The sequence below is a fragment of the Hemicordylus capensis genome, chromosome 11, assembly GCF_027244095.1.
Source record: "Hemicordylus capensis ecotype Gifberg chromosome 11, rHemCap1.1.pri, whole genome shotgun sequence".
NCBI classification, from domain to species: Eukaryota; Metazoa; Chordata; class Lepidosauria; order Squamata; family Cordylidae; genus Hemicordylus; species Hemicordylus capensis.
Window position 1 is genome coordinate 246,681 of NC_069667.1, and position 10,491 is coordinate 257,171.

The 10,491-nt window shown below is 59.9% G+C and overlaps 1 protein-coding gene across 1 annotated transcript; it reads left to right on the plus strand.

The window, feature by feature from the left end:
- Positions 1 to 70: 70 nt before the first annotated feature.
- LOC128335563 (translation initiation factor IF-2-like) lies at positions 71 to 9,159 on the plus strand. The gene is made up of 2 exons (XM_053274073.1): positions 71 to 3,783; positions 6,305 to 9,159. The coding sequence occupies exon 1, from the start codon at positions 71 to 73 to the stop codon at positions 1,493 to 1,495; it is 1,425 nt and encodes a 474-aa protein (XP_053130048.1). The 3' UTR covers positions 1,496 to 3,783; positions 6,305 to 9,159.
- Positions 9,160 to 10,491: the final 1,332 nt, after the last annotated feature.

A 10,491-nucleotide genomic window follows, 5' to 3' on the forward strand; every position in this document is an offset into this window, starting at 1 on the left:
GCCGCGGGGCTGCTAAGGGCTCCCGCCGGGCAGGGCATCGTGCTGCGCCGCCGCCGCGACGCCCCTCACCATGGCCGGCCCGGGCGAGGCGAGGCCGCTCCGCGCCGCACCGGCATCACCCGCTGAGCTGCCCGCCTTCTCCCGACGGCGGCGGCGGCGGCGGCGTCAGCGAAAGCAGTGGCAGCGTCGCCCTCGCCCCGTCCTCCTCCTCCTCCTCCGTTCGGCGCTCCGCCCGTCACCGCTTGGCCCTCCTCATGCTCAGCCCCGTCGGGCCGGCCTGGCTGCTCGCTGGCTCCCGATGGCCTCTCTCGCGCTCCGCCCGCCCGCCCGCGCGCCTGCCTCACTCGGCTTTCCTCTTGCGCTTCTGGGGGGCCACGTCCTGGCCGCTCCGGAGCTGCATCCTGGCGCGGAAGCTCTGCGCGTCGCCGTCCATCCCCCGCCCCGCTCCTGCCTTCAAGCTGTCGCCATCTTCAGCTGTGCAGAGAACACCTTGAGAAATCGATCCGCGAGGGGAGGGGGCTGCTGCGCGGGGGGGAGGGGAGGGGGAGGCGCGTGCGCGCTCCTCCCGCGCCCCAGCAGGCAGCAGCAGCACTTCCTGCCCGTGGCCAGTCAGCGGCCTCCGCGCTCGCCTCTTCCTCCTGCTCCTCCCCGCTGCGCCCTCCTCCTCCTCCGCCTGCGCCCCGACGCCACCGGCTGCCTGAGTCAGGCCCGCCCGAGAAGCGTGGCTCTAAGTCGTCGCCGCGCCCGCGCCCTTCGGGGCCCCAGAAGAGAGGGCCGGGGAAGAAGGGGCAGCAGAGGCCCGCTGCGGGTGGGGGCGGCGGACGCCCCAGTCTTTCCGCCTCTCTCGCCCCACGCCGCGCTGGCACTCGGCGGAGCTCGAGGAGGTAGGGGGCTCCGAGAAGGGGCGGGCGGCGGCGTGGGCTGTCGAAGGGGCGCCGGGGCTCTGCCCGTTGCCGTGGTGCTGAAGGACAGCTCCGGGCGGGCGCTTGGCCGGAACCCGCTGGTGGCGGGAGGGCAGTCGGAGCTGCTCTGCAGAGAACGGGCGCGGGCTGCTCTCGGACCGCTGCTCCTAAACCCGCCAAGCCCCGGAGGAGCCGAGCAGAGCCGCGTCGGTTCCCGGTTGCCAGCCGGGGTGGACTCCGAGCCTGGAAGCGCCTCTCCGATGGCTCCTGAGGCGGCTCATCCCAGGCCTGGTGGTCCCCCGCGCACCTCCAGCGACTGCCGCTCTTCAGCCGCGGCGCGCTCTGGTTTGGCTGCGGAAGGTGCCGCCGAGTCCGGTCCCCGCCAAGGGCCCGCTTGCTGCGAAGCGACGGCTTCTGCCTCGGACCCTGCCTGGACAGCGGCTGCCCCTCGGAGGAAGCGGCGGAGGGGGGCTGGCTGGCGCAGGGGGGCTGGCTGGCGCCCGAGGCCGGCGCTGGAGACGAGGCCCGCGCCGGGCGGCACAGAGAGCCGGCCGCCGGGTCGTAGGTGGCCTTGCGCGCTTTCCCCAGCCTAGCCCGCTTCACAGGGCCAGGGGTGTCGTGGAGGAGGTAGGGGCGCGGCGCGGCGCCGGGACTCCTCGGCTCCTCTCTGGCTGCTGGGCGCGCGTGGCCGGGGGGCTGTCCTGAGAGCGAGCGCCTCCTGCACTGCTGCGCTGGGCAGCTACATCACTGCGCAGGGCCGCCCTTGTGCGGAGGGAATGCGAGAGGCCCCCAGCAGGCACAGCATTCTCTGGCTTGAAAAGCAGCGGCGGCGGCGGCGGCGGGGCTGTGGACTAGTTGACCCCCCTCCCCTCCCTTCCCGGTGTCGCACTTCCGAGCGGGTACATTCGCTGCAGCTGCCACAGAGAGACCCGCCGCCTGCACTGCCAGACCAAGAGCACTGCTGGAGTCTTGCAGGGAGACAGACCATCTCGTCCGACGCCGCCGCCGCTGCCTCCTCCTGGGCGGGGAAGATTTCGCTCTGGCTCCTGCACTGGGGTCAGACCTGCCTGGCCCCCCCCTCCGTCTCCTCTCCCCACTGCCGCCGCCGCCGCCACCGCTGCTCCAGGGGCTGCGTTGGCGGCTCTCCCCTTCCCGGCGCCTCCGTCGTCCACCTCTCCTCTCTCTCAGGCTGTGGCGGCTCCCAGGCAGGCTGGGCTTGTGCCTTCAGCTCCTTCCCCAGCTCTGCTATGCATGCTCTGTGAAGCAGCGTTTGGCAGGGGCACAGCATTTGCTTTGACCGATCCCGTTCTCCAAGTCTGTGCCACCTCCTGGACCCCAGAAGGCAATGTCCCAAGAAGGGGCCTCTACTCGCAAGCAGAAACATGTGGGGAAAGGCCAGGGGAGCATTCAAGCCATTGCTGGGGGTGCCAGCAAGTGCCCCAGGTCGTTGGGCTCTTGACCACAGGCAGAGTTGCCTTGTCTTCTGGCGAACTTCCATTGTGGTCATCATCATCATCATGAGCTCCGGCCGCAGCACCAAAGTCCGTGGAGGCTGGAGACAGGGCAGTCGGTATTTGTAGGACCGCAGAGGCACCATCGCCCTCAAGATACACCACGTTCCTTTCCGGCAAGCAAGTGATGAGGCTATTTGAACCACCTCCTGATACTGTGAAAAACCACCCACCCCTGCCAGGCATTGGGTGCCTCTTGTGAAATGCCTACTTCATTGCTTTTATTTCCAGCCGTCAGCATGTCTTCAGAGGCCTTGGAATTTGGGATTCATCTGAAAAGGCAAGCAATGGCCCTGTTTGTGAGGAGGAGTGCTTGAAGAGGCTCCATTGAGAGCTGAGCCATGCCTTGGAAGTCCTTCAGCCTCCCGTGAAAGGGATTCCTGGTGCTTCACAGCTTCTTTCACTCTCTTAGCTGGTTCGAGAGAAAGCAACTGCAACAACCTGTCACCTGCACCGTTGGCAAAAGCTGTGGATTCATCAAGGGGCCATTGTGTGTCCTAGGCTAGGGGTTTTTTCGGTCCCTTGCCCATTCTTCGACCGCTTTGGGCTTCTCCACCTTCTTAACAGCATGCAGAGCATTGGGCAGCTGCCCTGCTTCCCAGGAATCCATCCATGAGGGCGTAGAAAGCCAGTTCTGAAGAGATTTGCCTGGAAACCAAACCTACCCAACCCAGCAGTGGTCACGTCTCTCACCTCTGAGCCAGCCGGCTGCTTAGGGGGCTGCTGACCTGGCGTCCTGCTGCTCGCTGGCTCTTACTTTGGGGTTGGGGTTAGAGTTGGGGAGAGGGAGATGCTGCCACACAGAAATGGAGCTCCTCCCTCTCTCTCCTCCAGTGGTTGCTTTCCACGTTTCCTCTAGCCCCTCATGTGTATGTCATGACGCCAGATGTAGCCCCCCCTCAATTGGGAGGCAAGTGAGGGGATGAGACAGGGTGGGAGTGACCCAGACCCTGGATGGCCCCTATGCTGCTGCCCCCACCTCCACCCACAGCAGGAGGACCAGGGAACCAGAGACATCACCCCACCGCAGTCTGAGGACATCACTCCGCCTTCCTCCTCGGACTCAGAGGAATCCTTCCGGGAGCTGCTGCCAGCCCCAATAGAGCCTCCACCTCCCAGCACCACTGGAGTCAGTGCTTAGAAAACCAGGCAAGGCCCCTTAAGAACAACAGAGCCTTCCCCAGGGAAGGGAAGGGGTGGGGCCTCTCCCTCCAGGAGCAGCTCTCAAGCCAGCAGTCAGCTCCAGGCATCCTCTGGGGCAACCGTCTAGCTCATGCTTGCTGTGCCTCGCTCTCTTGATGGACTGCTTGGAGGTATCCAAGGTGCTCCCCTTGGAAAGCTATCCCTCCCCCCCCCCCGAAGCTGAACAGGTACAAGTGCTGGGATGCTGAGCAATGTGGGTGGAATCTGCACAGGTGTCTGACCTGACTGGCATGGAAACCACCATGCAGGGGGCAGCGGCCGCAGTGGGAAGGCCAAAGAGGTCTTAAAATCAGGGGCCTGAGGCACGGGCCGCACTCTGCATGCACACACCATAAAAGCCCCAGGCGGGGGCAGGATTTGAAGTTGCGGGGGGGGGGGACGGGACACAGCACCTCGGGGTGTGTGTGTGTGCACATGTGCACATCCAGGAGAAGTGGAAAATCAGGTGGAAAGTGGCTGCATGATCTGGTCTCAAGCATGTCCTGGTGATTTCAGCCCTTTGGATATTTTGACCAGACATAAAGATGCCTTCCTCTTTCTAAAAAACAAGCTTTGCTTGCACTTTGGACAGTTATGTATTTTTATTTTTAGTTAGTTAGAAGCACTCTTGGTCAGTCTAGGCATTGTTGGGCTGGGTTGGGGGGGGGTCTTCACGGTCAGGCCTGGGCTGCCCCCCCATCAACCCTAAATGCTTTTATTTTAGGATAGCTTTTAGTCTGTGATGTTTTAAAACTTTCAAAGTGCCTGTCCGGGTATGTCCTAGGCCCCGTAAAGGGGGCTGGTTGAGGTCCCTGGGCCAAGCCTCAGAGCATGGAGGGGGCGGGTTAGTGGCACCCACATCTTGCTCCTTGGCAGTTTCTAGTCTTGGGCTGGCCAAGCCTCCCCAGGAGCCCAGAGCCCTCTCCCTCTCCTGCTCTGCCCCTCGTCACGGGCTAGGCCAGTTCCGGGTGGCTTCATAGGCTGATCACTCCAGCCCCCCCCCCGTCCTGCTCCCAGCGCCAGGCCCTTTCTTGGCCCCCGCTGGGCCTGTCCTCCCTGCGCTGCTCCTGCCCAGCCCTGGGCCGATGCTGGCTCCGCCCAGCCCCCCCCGCCCAGGCTCCCTGCACCTGCTCTGTCTCCGCCCCACTCGCAGCAGGCCGGGCAGGTCGGCCAGACGCAACATTTTATTGATGGCGATCTTATTCTGCTTGATACGATGCTTAGGCTTTCCTTGCTGTTTGTTTAGCTTGTCAGCTGCCCTGAGATTTCTTGATAGGGCGGTATAGAAATGTGTGAAATAAATCACTTTTAAAAAGTTATTAAACCTCCTTGATGAATAGTTTATTGGGCCCTGCTGGCAGCATGCAGAGAAGCCCAGACTCACTGGGCAGTGCTGTGCTTTCTCCAGCGCCTGGAAGGACCCGTCTGTCTCCTGGGTGAGGAGCAACTGCCCTCTTGAGCCCCGCAGGCTGGGGAGTTAGGGTTGGGGTTAGGGTTAGGGTTAGGGTTAGGGTTAGGGTTAGGGTTGGGGTTGGGGTTAGGGTTAGGGTTAGGGTTGGGGTTGGGGTTAGGGTTAGGGTTGGGGTTAGGGTTGGGGTTAGGGTTGGGGTTAGGGTTGGGGTTGGGGTTAGGGTTGGGGTTAGGGTTAGGGTTGGGGTTGGGGTTAGGGCTAGGGCTAGGGTTAGGGTTGGGGTTGGGGTTAGGGTTAGGTTTGGGGTTGGGGTTAGGGTTAGGGTTGGGGTTAGGGTTAGGTTTAGGGTTGGGTTTAGGGTTAGGGTTAGGGTTGGGGTTAGGGTTAGGGTTGGGGTTAGGGTTAGGGTTGGGGTTAGGGTTAGGGTTGGGGTTAGGGTTAGCGTTGGGGTTAGGGTTAGGGTTAGGGTTGGGGTTGGGGTTGGGGTTAGGGTTAGGGTTGGGGTTAGGGTTAGGGTTAGGGTTAGGGCTAGGTTTAGGTTTAGGTTTAGGTTTAGGGTTGGGGTTGGGGTTAGGGTTGGGGTTAGGGTTAGGGTTGGGGTTGGGTCTGGGTTGGGGATCGGGTTGAGGTTGGGGTTGGGGTTAGGGTTAGCAGAAGGCCGCTCAACCTCTCTCGAAGGGCCCTCAGCATGCAGGGAACCATAGTGCTGTGTTGAGCTCAGCCGGGTGGACGCTGTCTCTCGCACAGACCTCCCCCCCCCTTTAACCACGGGGCCCTGGCGGCTTCAGGAATGGTGAGGGTCAGTGCCACACAGCAGGGTTCTGCCGTGCCCAACGGGAATTGATGTGGTTCTCAGCCTTTGGCATATGCAGGAGAGAGAGAGACCTTCCAGTTCTGTCTGCCGTAGCTCAAGAAGGCAGAGACTACCCCACTCTTCACTGCTCCAAAACCATAACGCGATGACAGGAGACTCTGTCTGTGCTCAGCATGTTCCACAGGGTTATATTGCTCAGTTTATTGACAATGGAATCTGTTGGTTTTCTGTGTGGGTTTTCTCTCACTTGCCTACGTGTAGCTCTGAAAGTGTGTCTTTTTAAAATAATAATAATAATAATAATAATAATAATAATAATAATAATAATTTAAAATTGTGGTTTTATCCCCCTCACAAAAGAGACATACAGTTTCAAATTACATCAGATAGATAGGAACAGAATAAAGCTTCTTCCTCTGCCCCTGCCACTTTTCAAAATCGATTCCAAGATCTCTCTTTTTATTATTTATTTCTCTTTTGCCAGCACATCACAAAAGTACATGAGCAGAACCCAGTTCCATGCCCCAAGGAGCATGCACTCTAAACTGAAGACGGAGGTGAGGAGAGGAAGAGGCCAAGGGCAGAAAGTGATGGAGAGGCTGGAGGTGCTTCCTCATCCTCCGAAAGGTCAGCTGCTTGCAACGGTCCCCACCGAATATGCCGCTGAAGGGGATGGGATGTTTGATGTGGTGCTCGAAGAAATGGTTGCCTGGGCTCCTGGTGGCCATCACTGGCGTGTGCATGGGGTGGGAGCACAAGGCCCATGGGGGCTAGCCTTGTGGCCAGCCAGGGGCCTGCGGGGGGGAAGGGGGCTGCCTTGCAAGGCGCGAGGGGCAGGAGGGGCTGGGGTGAGGAGCCCCACATCACACCGTCTGGGCTGGCCATAACTTTGGGAAGGGCACGTCGCTTCCCCACCTGTCTCGAAAAGCCAGGATGCCAGAGACACTTTCTGGAGAGCAGCTGCTGGGGAAAGGAGGCTAGTGCCAGGCTTGGCCAAGCGGGGAGAAGACCAGCGGTTGTCACGCATGGTTACATCCGGCGAGTCCAAATCCGGGGCCACTGGGAGGTGTGAGAACTCCCCCCACACACACCTGGCAGGATGATGCAGGTTGTCTCTCCCCCCCCCTGCCGCCTGCCGGTTACATCCCCACTGTGGCAACTTCCCATGTGAAAAACGTGTGTGTCTGAACTGGGGAGGAAAACACCAGGGGCTGAATGCCAGCTCTGCGGACCCATCACCGGCATCACCGGTAGGCTCTCTCCCTGCTTTGGGCACCAGGTGAACGACCCCTGATGGCTCCACTGAATAGCCCCCGAGCCGCCCTCTCGTTCCCTCCCTGGGCAAATATCAGGCCGCTGACCTGGCTGGGAGGATGAGGCAGCCTGTTTCCAAGTGACAGGGCAATGGGCGGAGCCTGTCTGAGCCCCCCCCCCCACCTGGCCGCTTTGGGACAACCTGGGCATGGCCTCCCTCTTGGGCCTTTCCATTCGGCACATGCGCCCCAAGTGAGAGCACGGCTGTGTTTGCTCAGAGCGCGCGCGCGCATGCACGCACACACACACACACACACACACACACACACACACACGGCTTTCTGCTGTGTGCTTGTGGCTCAGGAACAGGAAGTGGCCGTCTCTTTCATGAGCCACTCTGCGTCCGTCCCCAGGAGCGGAACTGCAGCCTGCTGGCGGAGCAGACAATGCCCTGGTTGTGCAGCTCCCAAGTCTGGGCTCTGGTCCAGCTGGTGGCTCTGGGGTGGGGGTGGGGGGCACTTCAGCCGCCCAGATCTCCTCCTCAGTAGACATGGCAGCATCCGGAGGGCCCTTGTGTGGTGCTGAGCAGGGCAGGATTCAGGAGGGCAACACCGTCCTTTTTGTTTGAGCCCGGACAGCAACAGTGCCAGAGTGGAAAGATGGCACATTAGTGTTGGAGGCGGCTGGCCAGGGAAGCCAGCAAGGCTGATTCATGGCAGGTGCTTCTGCAAGTGGACACACCCTTGGAAGCCCACCATCGAGACTGTGGTCAAGAAAGGAAGGGGGCTCTGCATCTCGGGAGGGGAGCAGGGCCTTGCTGGGTTGGACCATCGGGCCCAGTGTCCTGCTTTCAGCCCTGTGCCTCTGGCTACACACGGTCAGGTCAGGACACTGTTGGCATCTGGGGACCTAAGGTCTGCTTCCTGTGTACATGGAGGTTCTCTTTGGCGGTCACGACCGAAACCCACCGATAGGCAGATCTCTCCTGCGAGGGGCCAGCTTGGGGCAGAGAAGTCTGTCCGTGAATTCTGTGCTACGTGGAGAAGTGAACAAGCTCCCTCCCAGCCCAGGGTCCTTCTTGTCGGCCAGGGATAGAGTGCCAGTTGTGGCCTGGGGGCCCCCCTCCTCCTGCCAGTGTGCCTTCCAGCCCTGTCCAGGCAGAGATGCTGCCAGGATAGGCAGGCCCCTGAAATGCTGGGCCGAAACGGGTCACCTCCTCACCCAGATGACTCTCGGTGGCACAGTGGCACTCGAGAGCTCCCTCCGTTCTGCTGGGGAGGGAATGGTCATGAGCGCATGAGACTGGAACAAGAAACCAGCCCCCCCCCAAGGAGCGGCCAGCACTTCTATGTGTGGAGGACCTGCCCACAAAACCAGCCCCCCGGGGCGGAAATGCTGCCATCCTCAGGGAAGGCCAAGGGGCCGGCTGCCCAGTATTTCATGCATTTGTGTGCCCCTGTTTAGCTCCTGGCACGAGAGGCCCTTCTGCGAGCCTGCCTCGAAGGGGGAGCTACAGACCATTCATGAAAGGTGCCAATGCTGCCTGAGTAGTTGGCCCAATCCAGACCACCCTAACCCTGCGTGACAACAAGCTGACAGAATTGGGTCCGTGCGCCTCTCCGCTGACTGCCACACACCTTGGCTCCTTGGCACAGAGCCTGCATGCAGACACGGTGGGCCCTCCCCCCCACTCCTAGGGTTAATTGCCCAAGGAAGTTAATGACGAATCACGTGAAAGTGCCCAACTGTGCTGGACATTGTATTGGGACCCATTCATTGGGTTGCCCCTGCTTCAGAATGTTTCATGTAACCCCAGCTAAATGAGCCAAGAGGCACCTTTTCAAAGGGGTGATTCCTTTTATTGAGCAGGGGGAGAGCAACTGGCCCTACCTGTCCCCAGCACAGCATCCCTCCAGTGGCTGTTGCTGGTGTCTATCCTGTGTTTCTTTTTAGAATGTGAGCCCTTTGGGGACAGGGAGCCATCTCACTCATTCATTCATTCATTCTCTATGTAAACCACTTCTGTTGAAAAGTTTCGTTCAAATGTTTGTTGAAAAGTGGTACATAAATATTTGTTCTGGTTGATGAGAAGTGTGCAAAGAGGGCGTCTGGAGCTGCCTCCTTCCCTGTCAATAAGGTGAAGAGGGTAGCCTCCCCCACCAGGGCAAATCCCAGCATTGTGGGGTATGTATGCTCTGGATCAGGACCATGGGGGGGGCAGAGGGCAATAGCCCCACCCCCATGCCGCTGTCCCCTTCTGTGGGGGTCGATTCGGCTGCTGTTAAGCAAGCTCACTAGTTCCAATCATGTGCTTAAAGGAACTTCTGATTGTGCCCTTGACCCCCATGGGCTTGAACCTCCGAGCAAGGGGGCTCTGTGCAGACCAGCACCTCATTTCTGCCAGCAGTGACCTGAGGCCTCAGGGAAGTCCACAAGCAATGCTTGAAGGCAGCAAGTGGCTTTTGGCCTTGGGGGCTCCACACAACCATCATTGCTAGCCATGGATAGGTCTCCCCTCTCCCTCCATGAATTTGTTTAATCCCCTTTTCAAGTCATCTGAGCCAGCGGCCACCACTACACCTTGTGGCAATGAGTTCCACAGGCCAATGGCACACATGCATGGAAGGCACTCTAAACAATGCCATGAATCAGCACAGGATTGATGCCAATCAATGCCAAGAATCAGCCCACCCTTACCTGCTGTTTTCCACTGAACTGCCCCATTTGCTCCAGCCAGTCAAGCTCCAGGACGACACCCCACCACCCACCCTGCCCCAGGGCGAAAGCACTGCTGTCATCTGAAGTCACCCCAACAGCAAATGCACTTGGAATATGAAATGGCTTTTCCCACCTTGAATTCTGACCACATCAGGGAGGGACTGCACCTTGAGGACCTGCTGAGGGTCTCGCCTCCCTCTGCCACCACGGACATCTGGAATGACACCCTGGCCCCCCACCTAGGGGCCCAAGGCGCGAGCTCTGAATTCCTGCAGATGCATCCCTGGTGTCGGGGTGTGTGTGTGCCCATTTTGGAACAGGGTGCGGCCAGCTGCCTCCTGCGCTGGCTGCCTCCGGATCTGCTGGCTTCTCTGTAGTATTTCAATTCCCCTTTATTCTATTATTGATGGAGGAAGACTTTCATTTCCATTTCTGTCTCATATCTGCATGAGAAAGGCACCACCACTGCCACAAACCTGCCCCCCCCCCGCCTCTCTCTGCCACAGAGACAACTTCATCTCTTTGATGGGTGTCACCCTCCCTGAGGCCTGGCAGAGAACTTCAAGGATTTCCTCTGGCATGGCATCTAATCAAAGCTGATGGGGAAGGGTCCCCCCCCACGCCCGCCCCACCCTCTGGCTGGCAGCTGCTTTTCCTCTTTGATCCCTGCTACAAACCAGGGATGTGCTCAGCAGCGTG